The sequence below is a fragment of the Leiobunum rupestre genome, chromosome 3 (genome assembly GCF_980474605.1).
Source record: "Leiobunum rupestre chromosome 3, qqLeiRupe1.1.hap1, whole genome shotgun sequence".
NCBI classification, from domain to species: Eukaryota; Metazoa; Arthropoda; class Arachnida; order Opiliones; family Sclerosomatidae; genus Leiobunum; species Leiobunum rupestre.
This window is the reverse complement of record NC_143386.1, coordinates 20438584-20455755: the sequence shown is the minus strand read 5'-3', so window position 1 is coordinate 20455755 and position 17172 is coordinate 20438584. Positions and strand designations below refer to the sequence as shown.

At 36.8% G+C, this 17172-nt stretch overlaps 1 protein-coding gene across 3 annotated transcripts in view; it reads right to left on the bottom strand.

The window, feature by feature from the left end:
* Nucleotides 1-749: 749 nt before the first annotated feature.
* LOC149949776 (neuroligin-4, Y-linked-like) overlaps nucleotides 750-17172 on the bottom strand; it is a 213109-nt gene continuing 196686 nt past the window's right edge. For 2 of the 3 annotated variants that reach the window (XM_090169294.1, XM_090169295.1), the window contains exons 12-13: nucleotides 14691-14921; nucleotides 750-1457 (exon numbers count right to left, since the gene is read on the bottom strand). In XM_090169294.1, coding sequence (XP_090025420.1) covers nucleotides 1248-1457; nucleotides 14691-14921 — 441 coding nt within the window. In that variant the 3' untranslated portion in view covers nucleotides 750-1247. The remainder of the gene's footprint in view (nucleotides 1458-14690; nucleotides 14922-17172) is intronic. The other variant, XM_090169296.1, reaches the window with a different exon arrangement.

Here is a 17172-nt window from a genome sequence, read left to right as displayed (position 1 = left end):
TAATTTAATAATTTTAGGGATAAACTTGTTGATTTAATAATTTTAAAGATAGACTTATTATGAATTTAATGATTTTAGGGATAGCCTTATAATGAATTTAATGATTTTAAAGATAGACTTATTATGAATTTAATGATTTTAGGGATAGACTTATTATTAATTTAATAATTTTATAGTTCTATTATAATTGAGGGGTGTAATGTTGTTAATTTTTAAAAATTATTACTTCCTGCCCTTTGATATCTAAGAAAGAACATACAGCAAACAAATCTATAAATAAAAAATAGCTAAGAAAAATACCCGGTACGCAATAAGACTGTAACCAAAGCGGTAGATTTTGATTGCGTCATATGTGAACGGTGCCAAATCCATTTAGTTGTCTTTGCCTGTTTGGTCAGGCAAACTTAAATTATAGTTGTTTGGGTTGATCAATGCGTGAAGATTTCAAATTCGAAAAATAACATTTCTACAGACGAAGCTAGCGATTTGAATACTCAATTAAAATTAAATTCCGATTAGTTTCTGTAATGTGTTTCTCTTTGAAAGAGTTTTAAAGTTCGTTAATTTAGCCTTGGCCTCAAATGAAAAGAAATGGCGCTGTGTCACTTTTTGGCGTTATAGTGAAGACATAATGTGGTACCAAAATTAGCCAGGTGTCATACTTATATTTATCAGATTACCTATGGTTATAAACGCTCTAAGATATCTTAGGTCTATAACGTTACTTATGGTTATAAATTCCCTAAGATATCTTATGACTTTAACGTGACTTATGGTTATAAGGTTACGTATGCCTAGAATGTTAGGTAATAACGCGCCTTACTGTTAGAATGTTACTTTTGAACGCGACAAATAATTTTACGTTCACCTTAAAAAATAAGTTCATTTTAGCACCACCCCCTTTTACGATTTCAATCTAAACAAGCTTGAAGGGTAGACAGGAGGTGGTCGGGCAGGAGGTGGTTGGGATTGGGGTTTCGTAGCGCCACGGAGTATCTAGTTAAACGTCGCGGATAAAATTTGTTCTTTGGATTTTTATTATCTTTCTCTCGAACTTTATATCCTAAGATCCTTGGTTTATATCGAGAGCCATAAATAAGCCCCGCCGCTATTTCGCCTGGAATGTGCCTGGGTTTAGTACGTTGCCTTTAAACTTTATCAAGTATCGATTTGGTGTTTTTTTTGGTTGTAGTTATTTTTTCATATTTTTTCGTTCGTTTCGAAAACTGTCTAAAGCGGCGTAATTTTTAAACACCAATTTCTTGTCCGGGACTGAGGTCCCTTCTTCGGTGATGGCTGAAAGGCATTTCGGAAGCCATCGCATTATCGATCCGCGGCGGTCTTTGTCGGTGGTGGGCGAGTGCAGGGTGTTGACCTAAAAGGGGCTGGCACTCCGGGATGGTGGCTGCACGCGGCTCGATGGCTCCCGCTGGGCTTGTCATCCCCGGCGCTGTTGCCTGTTCCAAATAAATGTCGCCCTAATATAACCAAGATGCTTAGCGAGAGATAAAGATAGCGCCAAACCAATCTATCGCCTAATAATAGCCGCTTTTAGATTAGACGAATTTATTACCGAGTTGACTCTTTCTTTTGCCGCTCTCAACCGGGTTTCCCTAAATTACTCTCCGAGTGATAAACCGTAATTGCTTCTACTTTTATCATTGGTCGCCGCGCTAAATATTAGCGGGCTCGTTCTCGGCCCCCTTTTATCTTATTTGGAAAAGAGAATGCAGCGACACTCGCGGGGAGGAGAGATTGTTAAATAAAACTTTCATTTGGAAATTACTTTGTCGTTAAGGGCGGAAAAGGACCCGCTTACGAGGGCTTTGACGGACAAACTTGCAAATTTGTAACTCGGTTATGTCCGCCACCCTCTCGAAAGAAAACGGGAAGGCGACGCCGAATAGAATGTAAATGGACGTATCTGTGGCGCCATCTCTAAGTGTTATTATTAAATGGAAGGTCGTACGTTTACGAGATTGCCCTGACTGAGAATCAAAGTGAAGAGAGTCGAGATACGTGACTTTTCGACGGAATTTCACCATAGAATCCTCGAGTTTTTATATTACGCTGACTAATTAGGTAATTTTTTATACTTTTTAAAACATTTTAGTAGTGTAATTACATGATTAAAGCAAGTGGCACAACCTTTGTCCTAGCCGCGACGAAGATAATTAACCGCAACTCTTTAAAAAAAACACTTAATTATTTTAATTTCTGTTGATAAACAAAAATGTAGGTCGGAAGCATTTCTTTTTTTAAAGCAAGTGTCGGCTCTAGGTGGAGTAGCTCTTTTTGCAACAGATGTCGCTAGCGTCGAAATCAAAACAAGATGCTGAAGCTACATTTTGACTCAAAAGGCGGGACATAAAAGTATGCTTCGCGTTGATTGGCTCGTTTGTAAATTTGACAATAACTTCAATTATAGTAATTGTTTACAATATATTTTATATGGGATGTATAATTTAGGTTAAAGTTCACTAAATAGAGTAAAAGTAGTCTAAATATTATACTCTATAATGGCTCTCTGGCGACGTTATTGTTTCGCTATTTTGAATTTTAGCTTGCGTTCCCATTAATAGATGGCTCCACGCTCTCCACGAAAGTAATTTTTTTCGAAGATTCGGATAGATTCATGGCCCTCTCTAATAACAGGGGCCTTGTCATAATACAGGTGGCAATGGTAGAGCTGACAGTTGCTTTAATTTAATTTTGTTTAATCGAAAAGATGTGTATTATAGTTTAGATGTAAAATTTGACGTTAAGCCTCGGTCAAGAGACGGCCAACGTGTTGCATTCGAGGGAATTGAATGTTCCGTTGCAAATATCCGGTAGCTATTTAGCCCCGTTCGTAAGCTTTGGAAATCTCAAGCAATCGGAACTAATATACTAGGTTGGAGTAGTTGCCGAATTCGCCATCTATCTTACTATTCAGGTACTACGCTAGAGGCGCTGCTTGTATCAAAGCGAGTGACGTCTCTAGTGTATTATGTCTGATTGGCTGAGTTCTCTACCAACGGGGACTAAATAAATGCCATTCTATCCAACGCTTCAGGAAGCGTCTTTCGAAGACTGAGAGCATCTTCCTCTCGTGGTTATTACGTTCGTCGTCTACCGAGGCTTAGCGCCAAACTTATTTCGTAAAATGGCAATACAGGGTGTTAACTAAAAAATGGACCAGGGCGAATTGTGTTTTAGCTACGATTTTGAAATTTTATGGTTTTATAACTTTATGGTTTTATATTTTTACGGTTTTATAATTTTACGGTTTTATAATTTTACGGTTTTATAATTTTACGGTTTTATAATTTTACGGTTTTATAATTTTACGGTTTTATAATTTTACGGTTTTATAATTTTACGGTTTTATAATTTTACGGTTTTATAATTTTACGGTTTTATAATTTTACGGTTTTATAATTTTACGGTTTTATAATTTTACGGTTTTATAATTTTACGGTTTCATAATTTTACGGTTTTATAATTTTACGGTTTTATAATTTTACGGTTTTATAATTTTACGGTTTTATAATTTTACGGTTTTATAATTTTACGGTTTTATAATTTTACGGTTTTCTAATTTTACGGTTTCATAATTTTACGGTTTTATAATTTTATGGTTTTATAGAGCGTTCAGGTTTAGTTAGCCATAAAATGTGACGGGGAACACCTTTCTAATTGGAATCAAATTCGTAACTCTTACGGATATCAAGTTAATTTTCAAACGACCTTGAAGACATGGTTCAAGGTCATTGAAATTTTCTTAGTCGGTTGACCCCCTGAGCGTTCTATAACACCCTAAAATTTCAAAATCATAGCTAAAACACATTTTGGGATATTCACCCAATATTTAGTTACCACCCTGTATAATATAAATAATATATTTTAAAATATGGGTCAGCCTGGGTGGTAAGGTCATTTTCGGCAAATTCCTCAACGTAGTGTCTAAGGTTCGGTTAGTTGAGATTTCCAAAGCTAAGTCTCTTCAATTTAACACATTCACCGTCTTGTTACCGAGGCTTAGCGTCAGACTTTAACCGTAGGGGGCGGGTGGCTCGTGTGGCATGCAGGGCTTAATTGCCACCATCCTCCTACGCAATTTAAGCTTAGCTGATTATTATTTATTTTGTTGTTTATTATAATAAAAACCTTTTTGTTCGTGTAAACATAAGTTAATATATGAAAAGACACACACCCACAACACGTTTAACAACAGATAAGAATTTTGAAAGATTATTGACTCGGGTGATAAATTAAACTATTTTGCACTGCGGCAACGATAGGGGGCGACACGTTACGGAGTGTTTTGGTGTGATGCGGAAACTTATCCGAAACCTTTTCTTGCTTTAAGAACTAAAATAAAAGTAAGTCATACCGCTTATTTTAAATAGTGTCACAATGCAATTTAGCGCACCACACAGAGGACATTTATGGACCAAGAAAGTCGTAGAGGGACTCGCTGTTTTACTCTAACAGATAGAAATTTCATAGAAAATAGATTAACAACAGATTAAAGTTAATTTCGGAAACACTTAAGGGAGCTACTGTCGTCAATGACAGCCATGCCTACCGTGTCGATAAGTTTTGAACGCTCAGTCCATTTACGGGTTTCTTCGTCCAAAGGAGACTGAAAATTATGGTCTCCAGTATATTAAGCCTTGCCTTTTTTAATTCTAGTTCCCGTAAAACCTTATTATTTTCTATTAACAATTGTAAAACCAGGAAAATATAATTGTGTACACTTGGAAAGCAGGGACGTTGTTTATCATTTATAATTTTAATCGCTACCTTAGGCCTTGGCAGGACGTTGCGCGATACCCATTTCTCGGGCGTATTCGCAGCACGGTGGAAATGGCGCCTTAGACCTTCCAAGTGTTCACTAATATAATTTCATGGTAAAAGTCATTTTCTCACTCTCCTCTAGTGCTTAAAAGAGTTGTGACAATTTTAAATTAAATAGTTAATTAATGCTAGATTATGCCATAATAGCTAATCATCGAAAAGTCACATAAATATTTTTAAACTCTCGATAAATGTTTGAACTTGCAAAGGTTAACCGTTGTCATGAAATAGTGCAGTCAAACTAATTATTAAACTAGAACAAATTGCAACAGAAAGAATCTCAACGGCTCCTAGGTGAAAAAAATAAGAGATACTCGGAAAAACATAGTTCACTCCGGTACCTCTTTCGGTTTTTCCGGAAAATCTACTTTAATGGCAAAAAATTTACTTTTAATAGATTTTTCAGGTAACATAGACAAAATTTATGTATGTAATTCTAATGATTATTTTAGGTCATTCGCCGACGATAACAAGTTAGATAAATAAAATCGAAATTTAACTATGACCAAAAATTACACTAAGATCTAGTTAATCTTCAGTATTGATGAACCTTAAATAATATTCCAAGAACTGACGACAAAACTTACGTGGTGATGGATACACGTAAGAAGAAAAACATAATGAATTATCTCTACATAATAAATGGATAAAGTCTTAAAGCAACTGTCGGCTCTATCATTGCCACCTGTATTATGAAAAGGCCCCTGTTATTAGAGATGGCCATGAATCTATCCGAATCTTCGAAAAAAATGACTTTCGTGGAGAGCGTGGAGCCATCTATTAATGCGAACGGAAGCTAAAATTCAAAAAAGCGAAACAATAACGTCGTCAGAGAGCCATTATAGAGTATTATATTTAGACCACTTTTACTCTACTTACAAGGAGACGACCCGAGGGGTTACACTCCAATTTCGTTCAAACTCAGGAGAATGTTAGACCTTCATATAACTTGAAAAACCTTAAAGGGAATTTATTCAATGGGCAACGGTTTTGTTATGGCAACGAAAAATCTTTTTGACAACATAAAATGGAAATTTTTCCAATTTAAGCCATATCGGTTCATTTTCACCCATTTGGTTCAAATTGATCAAAATGTGATCAATTTTGATTTTTTTCGTCAATTTTTAAAATTTATTTTATAATTTTGGTATTTCAAAATGTTTTAATTTTTTATAATCTTTCACAGGGGGGTCATTCCATGACAAAACGACCTAGTTTTTTTTAATTTTAACACCCGACCCCTTTCGATTTCGCCAAAATTTTGTATACAAGGTTTTTTGGGCCTAGGAAAACGATTTTGACAGTTTCATAACGATCGGTTCAGCCGTTTACGAGATACAGCATACGCGTTTTTTCAAAAGTTCGCCTTGACCCCCTAAATGTTTTCTAGTATATCTTATGACATAATTATCGCAAAATCACATGTAATACCTCATTTTAAAGACAATGCGCACCCTAATATGAATATTTAATCAGAGTTGTCATTTGACGTAAATGTCATTAAAATCTGGGCCTTTAAATAATTTGACCTTTGACCTTGCCCAGACACCTCAGTCGTAGGTCAACGATTTTAGCATTTTTAAAATTCCCACTATCGAATACATAATAATCACTCAAAATCTCAAAGTAATATTTGTAGTTTTCGAGATATTAATTTTTGAAATTTACCCCACCACACACAAAATGAAATACCAAAACCATTTATTTTTATAGTTTACACACCAATTAATTTTTTATTTACACAAAACAGCTTAAACTTCTTTATACATGGAAAAGGCTTTGGTAATTTTATTTTTATCGTGTTCTTTGATTTGATAGCCTTTCGAATTTGGTAAACCTACAAGAATTTCAATTGCACATAGAACATTTTCACTTGACACCCAACTGCTATCGATCCTTCTGGGCCATGTGTATTTGTCCGAAATACCAGGGGGACGCAAAAAGTTTACAAAGAAGTCTCCAAACTCTTCTGATACTTCCTCAATTAATCCAACGTAAAGTTGGCCTTTGTAGACGCTGGCTACCAAATTTCCCACTTTAAAGTTTTCAGCCTCTTGATTTCGAGTATCTGACAATTCTAAAGTCGAAACCTTAACTGTGGTTAGCGAATCGTCATTAGATAACGGAGAAACCATGATTTCATTTAACGATTTCGGAACGAATTTATGAAACCCTCGAGTTCCTTTTACTGTTATGGCTTTAGAAAACCTTTCTTTTAAAAGTTCCTTTTGTCGCTCAATTTCTTCGTTTTTAACATAGATGAACTTGATATTTTCGAAGTTTGATAGGCAGAAATTAAACATATCTGTTGGAGTCAAAATCTGTCCAGTCACTGGTCGCTGAAGACTGACTCTTGCTGTTTTACGCTTCACTGTTCCGCCAATTCCGTCACAAGGTCCCTTGCCATGAGATGTGGCAAAAAAATGCCATTCAGCGTCCAAACCAAAATCTTGTTTGTGGCAACAGAGATTAGAAAAGTTGTATTTGTTTTTATACTGTCCAGCACATCCATCCGTAAAATAAATTAGCTTTCTAACATTAGGAACATGTGTTTTTATATTTGGAATTAGATAAGTTAAAAAACTGTGAACAATATTGGTTGTATGTGTTCTGGTATCACTGATAATACAAAAATTTAAGTGGTTAAGTTCTCCGTTTTCGACTACCCTGAAGTAGATTACGAAGGGATGCACTGTCGCTTGAGAATTGTCCCAATGGAACCCTTGTGCTTCGTCTTGAATTACGAAGGAATAGTTCTCCGCAAAATCACCGAGAACAATTACGTCACCAGGTTTTAGAGTTTTTTTGAGGTTTTTAAGATAATTAGATTGCGACTTAGATGTGTAATGATGACGCGTTAGTTCAAGTAGTTTAATGGCCAAAGAGTCGAAAAAGTTTTCAACACTCTCGCTCAAGGTCATGAGCTTTGTGCTGTCAGTTGTCACCCATTGCATGAACTTTATATTTTCAAAATCTTCTAAAAGGTTCGTTAAATATTCATTTTCAAGTAGACCATTTTTCCCAGGACAGTCCTTGCACACCCTCATCATACAATTCCTGTTTTGAGTGTCACACACGGTGAGCGCCATGAAATCGATATCACATTTTAAAGGACAAGAAGACGGTAGAGCTGATATCATTAGCTTGACATTTTGGTGATAGGTGCAGACACACACTGAATGTGTACCTGACGAACCTGCTAATACACACCAAGGTGGTCGTAGATAACAAAATGACGAAAATCCTAACGTCAAATCATGCTCTTCCTTGAATTTGTTATAGAGCTCTCTCAGGTTCAGCAGTACAAGCCTCTTTTGATGATGTTCTTTTTGACCTGTCTCGTGGTTTCTAACTGACACAAACTCCTTTTGTCCAGGTGTCATACGACTGTTATCGTCATTTTCGTAAAATTCAACGACCTTTGATTTAACGTCTTCGGTCAATATTAATCCCTTCGATTGTTTCTCTGGTAGCGAAAGAATTCCTTGACTAGATTTAAGATTCCTGCTTCGTTTGACCATGTATTCTGGTGCTCCAAATTCCTCCATTGTGCGTTGTATTCCAAATGGTGACAAGGTCAGGATCTGAAGCTTTTCGCCGTATGATGTCTTGGAGTTATTGAATTTCTCTCTCAGTTCGTTCAAAATATTCTCATATAATCGATGTTCTTCGAGCTTTCTAAAAACATCGTCCGTAACCATATTATCGTCTGTTTCATCAAGAGAAATTTCCATTGACTCTTCTAATTTGCGTTTCAATGAATTGTTCACAGCGTTTAACTTAGTCCTGCTTAGAATTGTTTTTTGGCGAGATGACAAACCTTCTGTACAAAAGTTAAAAAATATATGTATTTATATATGTATACATATATAAATTCTTTCAAATTGAATATATTTCTTACTTCTTTTAACAGGAGATTCTCCCAAGTTTATTAGAGTTTCGTTAACTGCCACTAAAGCTATAGCTTTGTCGTCTTGCGTCGCATCTCCCGATGAACAAGGTTGACTAAATGAAAAAGAATCGCTTTCTTGTGATTCTTGTGCAGTGTGAACTTCTGAAACGTCCAACTGTATTTGGAGTTCATCCTTTACTTTTTTTCCAGCAGACATAAAACACTGGATGCACAACTTATTTCCAGCGATAACTTCAATTCCTCGTAACTTTAATTTTTTGAACAAATCCAATGAAATAGTTTTTAGTCCACTCTTTCTTTCAGCGTCGTGAGTCCCAAAAGGATTCATACACTTCTTTTGACTCGTTGAATACCTTTTCATAAAAAGTTCTTCATGGTGACGACATATGTTTCTTATTTTGGACATAGGTATAGCTGTTCGGCTGCTAAGAACTAATTTGTCATCCTCGGACAGATGGTTGTTGATACCAACTGTTTTCGAAAGTGTTTGCAAATGACATTTACTACTGTCTCTCCAAAACGAACAATTTCGATCCATTTCAGGGCTTTGTTCGAGAATATACAGTTAAATAAATTCTATTTCGCTACTCAATTATCGCTGTTAATATATTTAACTACTCAATTATAACTATTATATATTAAAAAGATATTAAAACATTTTTACGTTATTAAAAACGTAATCGATATGACTAAGAGCATGGATTAAACACTAATGTTTAATCCATGCTAAGAGCAATATTGGGTTTTCTTGAGATATCTAGCACATTTCCATTTTAGGGTGCAGTAAGATACGCTACAATAATATTGAACGCCAGACTATACTAAGGACAAGCAATTTAGTGATGTCTTCTGTCTACAGATAAAATGCAAAACTAAAAATAATATGTAAATAACTCAACTTAATTTAAGAATTAGTGTATTTGATATTCTAAACTCAAAATTACCAAAATAATAATATTTTTAATTTATTTAGTAGGTCAACTAGTTTCGTGTATAAAATAGCATTTTCATTAATTTGAGGGGTAAATTTCAAAAATTAATATCTCGAAAACTACAAATATTACTTTGAGATTTTCAGTGATTATTATGTATTCGATAGTGGGAATTTTAAAAATGCTAAAATCGTTGACCTACGACTGAGGTGTCTGGGCAAGGTCAAAGGTCAAATTATTTAAAGGCCCAGATTTTAATGACATTTACGTCAAATGACAACTCTGATTAAATATTCATATTAGGGTGCGCATTGTCTTTAAAATGAGGTATTACATGTGATTTTGCGATAATTATGTCTTAAGATATAATAGAAAACATTTAGGGGGTCAAGGCGTACTTTTGAAAAAACGCGTATGCTGTATCTCGTAAACGGCTGAACCGATCGTTATGAAACTGTCAAAATCGTTTTCCTAGGCCCAAAAAACCCTGTATACAAAATTTGGGCAAAATCGAAAGGGGTCGGGTGTTCTGTGGCAGGCGTTTTGTCATGGAATGACCCAGGGGGGGGGGGGACCCTTGGAATCGGTCCAAATCCCATGTTATTTTCAATGGGAAAAATACCATTTTATGTTGTCAAAAACATTTTTCGTTGCCATGGTAAAACCGTTGCCCATTGAATAAATTCCCTTTAGGGTTTTTCAAGTTACATGAAGGTCTACCAATCCCCCGAGTTTGATCAAAATTGATGTGTAACACCTCGGGTCGTCTCCTTGTTAGTGAACTTTAACATAAATTATATATCCCATATAAAATATATTGTAAACAATTACTATAATTGAAGTTATTGACAAATTTACAAACGAGCCAATCAACGCGAAGCATACTTTTATGTCCCGCCTTTTGGGTCAAAATGTAGTTTCAGCATCTTGTTTTGATTTCGACGCTAGCGACATCTGTTGAAAAAAAGAGCTACTTCAACTAGAGCCGACACTTGCTTTAAACGAGAGAAAAGCATCCGAGCTTAAAGAGCACTGTTTGGGGAAATGCTGAGTTTTTTAGATGAAATTCAAAATGCCACAAATAATCGCTCTAAAAATTGGTTTACGGTCAAAATTTCGAGGAATTTAAATTAACCTCTATGTTTTACAATATTATATCTAACGTAAGTAAAACCAAAGCTCAAATTTGGAGACAGAAGCACGTGCCCCCTCCGAGATGTATGCTTGTAGGAACAAATTCTTCCAATTTAATCAACTGTTGAAAGAAAATATTGGCTACGTTACTGACCTTTTCCCTATGAGTCGAATTATGAAAACAATTTATCTAAAAGGGTCAAAAAAGTTGTCATTTGTAATAGATAGAAATTTTGTCATAGAAATTGTAAATAGTGCTTTTAAACTGAAACCCATAGAACTGAAAACTCTTCTTATACCAGTACGGATAGATTACTTATATTTAGTTTATTTGCTCGAAATAAATCAATTTTATCCTTATTATTATTACTAGGGAGTTTAATATCCCATACAACTATTGGGCTGAGCGCGTATATATGATCGAACCGCGATCAAAGGTTTTCCTTACGTTTCTCAAAAAGTATGTTTCCTACTTACACCAAACACTCTACAGCATTGTATGGTAATTCAGTTGACATATTGCTAAAATTTCAACGCTTCTGGACAAACCGAGCGTTAGTTACAAACAAACATACAAATACATTTTCGAATCGCTTGTGACTTCATATTTTGGAAAATCTTGAACATTTAGTAATGCCTAAAGCTCGGGGCGAAGTAGCTTCTTCTTCCAATAGTTGTCACTAGCGTCGAAGTAAAAAAAGGCGGTACTTATAGCTGGCCCTCGCGTTGATTGGATCGTTTGTAAATAGGCGAAACTATAAAGTAAATTTGGTTTTAAACAACTTGCTAAAATGGGAAAAAAATCACGTGACTACCATATCACAGCCAACTTCGATTCGGTAACTCGTGTTCCTAGTTGGCGGTGCGACGGTAAAGAAAAAAATATTCCTTCCAAATACTGCAGACAGATAAAATAACTTCCACTTTTCTATTACAAAATGTTCTAAACAATAATAATAATTAGATAATTTAGATGAATCGATCAAAATTTAAACCGCTATTATCAAAATAAAATAAATAAAAGTTCGTAATTCTTAGGATAGATGGCGTTGCCGTTCTCCACAAAGTCACGTGACTACCATCTTTTCAGCCCCCCCTAGACTTTATAGTTTCGCCTATTGGTCAATAACATAAATTACAGCAATTATTAACAATATTTTTACATGGGATTTATAATTGAAGTTAAAGCCCACTAAATAGAGTATAATATATATAATACTCTACAATTGCTCTCTGACGACATTATTAATATTTTTAATTTTAGCTTCCATTAACACCACGCTCTCCAGGAAATTCGCGTTTTTCGAAGAATCGAAAAGATTCATGGCCATCTCTAATAACCTTTTCATAATACAGGTGGCAATAATAGAGCCGACAGTTGCTTTAAGCAAACCCGTGCGCCCTCTTACTTTGTTATCTGATTCGTGAGCGGACTCTGATATTTCCACTTAGAAGCCGTTAGGCCAGTGGTGGGCAATTAATTTAGATGGTGGATCAAATTCAAATTCTTCAACAATCTAGTTGGCCAAAAACTTAAAGGGCAACGCGTCTCGTGATGCAGGGGGGATTAATGTACCATATCTATTAGATAAAAACAGTATCTGTGAAAGTGCCTCTGGTAAGGGAAAGGAATCGTTGGGGGAGACTGACGACGTGAGAACGCCTGGACTTGAGGTATCTATAAGATACGATTCCCACCTGCATCTCACTTGCCTTGCTCTTTAGGTAACTTTTATTTTAATTAATTTCTAATTTAAAACGTTGTACTGGTGAATACATGCTGGGCAGAAGGTAGACATTTCATCCCTCTTCCTCAAGTGGTTTTTGTAAATTTTAATGGAATTGGTGAAACACATTTTGCAGTTCGGGTAATCGGTGTACCTTTGACTGTACTAATGACATTACGCGTAATCTTTAGAGTATGTACCTTTATCAGTGTTGAGTACGCGACATCAGTGAACAGGGAATATTCCAACATCACGACCTAGGGGCTAACCAATGTCAGATGGCCTGTACACCGATTAAGAGTACTTAGCACTGTCAAAGTTACAGAATTTAAAGAGTACGCGTACTCTCATTAGTACCGTCAAAGATATGAAGCGCCAACTAAAATTTCCGAAAAGCGCCTCCTAAAATTCAGAATTTTTCCAATTAACTTTTCGAAGTTTCTTCAAACTTAAAATGGGAATCAAAATTTTTCCTAGTCGGCCTCAATGTTTCAACTTTACAAACCGTTTTGGGAGCCCACCCCCTCCCCCATATCACCAATGAGACGCCCTGACCAGTGCTTATGGCTTAAGCGCCACCAGTTTTGAAATCCCGGTGACGCCACTGGTTACCACTTCCTCGATGACGGTCGTCTTAAGGTTTGAGCTCTGGAAAATTGCCCCTAATACACTCCAGGCTCGCGTTCTGTACCCTGAAAGCTTTCACTAGCCTTAAATTTGGGAATAGTTAATTTCGTACCCTCTTAAAAAAGAAGCTACAACCCGTCCAACCTACACCTGACGAGAATGCAACCTGTTCAGTTTTTATCCGAAAAAAATTATCCACCCAAACAGCAATTACTATTTAACCGGTCAAACCTTAAACCTGCGCGGGTAACCTGATAATCAACTGCCAATTACATGACTAATGTATAATGGTAAGTTTACCAAATGAACCACGAAATACCTTCTGCCCATCACTGCGTTAGGGTTTATTTCAGCTGTATTCACCCAGAAACCGTTGAGATGTATTTTGTTATAGTTTTATTTATGCTAAGCGAAAATATATTGATTTTCCGGCAAACCCAATAGAGTGTTTTCTTAGTTTTTTTTCACCTAGGAACCGTTGACAAGGGCGTATCCAGGATTTTATTTCAGGGGGGTTTTGAGGGAAAATTTCAAGGGGGGGGGGTGCTGACGGAAGTTTCACTGATTTTTATTAGGCACCCTCCCCCCAGTCATCAGCATTTCGGGGGGGGGGGTTTGAACCCCCAAAACCCCCCCTTAAATACGCCCTTGACCGTTGAGATACTTTCTATTGCAATTTTGTCTAGGTTCACCCAGAAATTAACTTAGAATAACTGTACTAAAAGGAATAATTTTCATTTTTCAAATCAATGTACGTTTTAATTTTGTATGTGTATTTGCTATGAATTTCAATTACAGCCAGTATTAGAACAGAAATTAAACTACCAAAAATCATTTGTAAATAATTTCATACATCTTAAATCCAATTAATTAGTCAAAAATAAGATTAGAATCGATGGTTCTGTTCTTAGACTGACTAAAGCCACGGTCACACGACATTTAAAACCCGCTAACTGACTTCACCGATTTCTGTCATAGAAGGATCGGAACTGGTTGCCAACCCAATTCGCAATGTAACACGAAAAGGGTTGTTATTAACGGATAAAGCTACTGCCTACTGGCTTTTGCGATAAGCCAAAATACACGAAGAAGGAAAATAGTTATTAGACGACACTATTGCAATGACAAAAAGTTATACGACTGCAGTCCATGCTACCATTTCGTCGCCGTGTACCCTGCTTTAACTCTGACTTTGCTAGTTTTTTGATAAACCGGGATACATGAAGACGAAAAAATAGTTGGTCGATACTAAAGCAGGGAGAAGGGTGAAAATAATAATAGGACTGAAGTCCACGCTTACTATTTCGTCGTCGTGTACCCTTCTGTAGGAAAAAAACTGGAGCGTCAGTTCAGCTTAAAGAATACTAATTTTTCTAAGGCTCGTGTGAATGAACTATCATTTAAACTGTTTTAAATAGCTAATTTTAAAGACGGTACTGGAGCGACTGAGGCGATCGGGTGACCGTGGCGAGGCAGTGGTGGCGGTGAATGTGGTTTGTATGGTGTTGAACTTACTTTAATTCCACCAGCGATTTTAACGACAGCCGGTGGAGGAGGGGGAGGTGGTGTGTGCGATATTTCTTGAAACCTAGCAGACGATAGAAGGCGGTTCGCTCCAGGAGATAGTTTTTTCTTACCTCCAGTTTGTACCACACCCATTGGGTGTCCCATTCCTTTGCCTCCACCCATGGACATGTGATGGTGGTGCAGCTCCATCGAACTGTCTCGCTCGTACGAACAGCTCTCCTGTCAACCCGAACAAAAACAAACACCAACTTTAGTCGCCTTCGTTCGAAAACTTTTTCATTTTTGGTTATAATTGGTGTAATCAGCCTAGTAAGACACGAAAAGGTCAAACTGCGAATTAATTTAATTAATTTAATAAAATAAATACCTTTTAGACTATGCAATTTTATAGGTAACACATTAGTTGTTCCAATTAATTGGTCACTGTGCGCTATTCACATCTTAAAGAGGTTTTACCAATAGCTCTTTGGTTTCCCGTTTAAATAAAAACTTGCGGAGTTTAACGTTAATAGTAACTTAAGTGTATGGAGCTGTTGGCTCGCGTGGCATGAAGGGCCATCCTGCGCTTTGAAACCCAGCCACCTGAATTAATGGCATTAAAAGTCGCTCCAATGACTTCTAACTGGTCCGACTTTCGCGTCTTTATTTAATACTCGAAGACCTATTGGTACGATTAATTTGTAAGTTTTTTAATTACTTTAAATTTGTTTAGGGTTCTTTATTCCATAGGTCAACGCCAAGAGCTGGGCTCGAGCTCAACTCACCGAATTCCCATATTAGCTTACGGTTGGTCCCGGGCTCACCTTGGTCTCACCAATTATTGATGGGTCTCAGGCTCGAGCTCGCAATCTAAATTTCCCCGCCGATGTGAGGTCTCAAGCTCAGTAGATTTAAAACCGACAAACCGTCTTGGGCTCGGACTCACTGTAGTTATAAATATACGGGCAGTCTCGGGCTTGTGCTCACTATATTTACAAATCGACGGGTGGTCTTGGGCTCGGACTCGCAAAAATTACAATTCGACATGTGATATCTGGTTCATACTCACTTTAGTTACTTACAAATAAAATGGTGGCCTCGAGCTCAGTCTCACTATGTTTTAAAACTACTATTTTTCCAAAATAAACAATATCGCGAATTGGAAGGAGATCGAGCTCATCGTCAGAAACTATAACAGTATTCAAATCGGTATCGGGCTAAGGCTCACCTCAGGTATGTAAACTACCAAAATCAGTCTCGAGCTCGGGCTCAAGTATAATGTCGAGCTCTTAGTACGTTAATTTTTAATACAGGCTCGTGCTCGAGCTCCAAGTAATGTGAATCATGAAATGGGTTCAGGCTCGAGCTCGAAGTAATTTGTATTTTAACAGTGATTCAAGCTCGGGCTTAAAATACCTGAGCTCGGTCTCAAATTGAGCTCGGACAATTATTATCTTTCCACCAAAATACGCGTTTATATTATTCAATTTTCGTTCGTAGCAATAGTGCAAAAGTTGTTCACATCAAGCTGGTTTTTTACTATCGTGTGCTATATTGTATGATATTTTGGAAATTAGGTTTCGCCTATAAAAGTTATTTGTCTGCAATTACGATAATAGCTGTATTATAATAATAATCAGAAGGCGCGTCAAATGTTTCAAACAGGAATCCATACCTGTACTTGGAATGCTTATACTGCCGTATCGCATAGGGTAATATCACTCTGACGGCTTTGGCCCCGCCTACGAGATGAAAAATCCCCTCTCACGTTATTGTTTGTTAAGTTAACATAGTGACGTCAAAAAAAAACCGTCGATACGAAATTTTGCCGCGCTAAGCATTCCAAGTAGAGGTATGGATTCCTGTTTCAAAGTAATCGTGTCAGTGACGTCAGGGAATATCTCATATTTTATTGGTTGAATTTGCTTGTTGGTCCCTTCAAAGGTAACGTTGCTCTTCACTCAGTTTAATTCCTTGCCAATTAGGGGTACAAATTCGTCGGCCCATCTAATTGGTCTTTAAAAGTTGCGCAGTCTTTAAAAGACTTGCTAAGTGGTAATGAGCGCGGTATAATTAAATTCCACCAAGTTAGGACTGAGAATTACGTTAAATATCGGGTTGCGAAAGACAAGTTTTACCGGAAGTAAAACTAAACTTTTCAAAACACGTTTTGAATGAAAAACTAATGACTGGAGAGAGGCCTTAGCAGGGCGATTTTCATAAATTATTACATTCCTAAAAATGGTTTATAATGAATAAATATTCTACACGCGGTTTAAATTTTGTTTTACATCCTCAGGCGGAGTTCTGCGGGCGGTAAATTCTGAACGGCGCGGCGATGCGGTGCCGGTGGACACATCCGCGTTCACTAAAGCTAAGACTATTTACACCTGGACTGCAATGAAGGTAGGCGTTGTTGTTAGGCTAAGTGGTGTTTTGTAACGGACACTCTGAAATCGGAGTTATAACGTTGGCATTGTAGTCCAGGTGT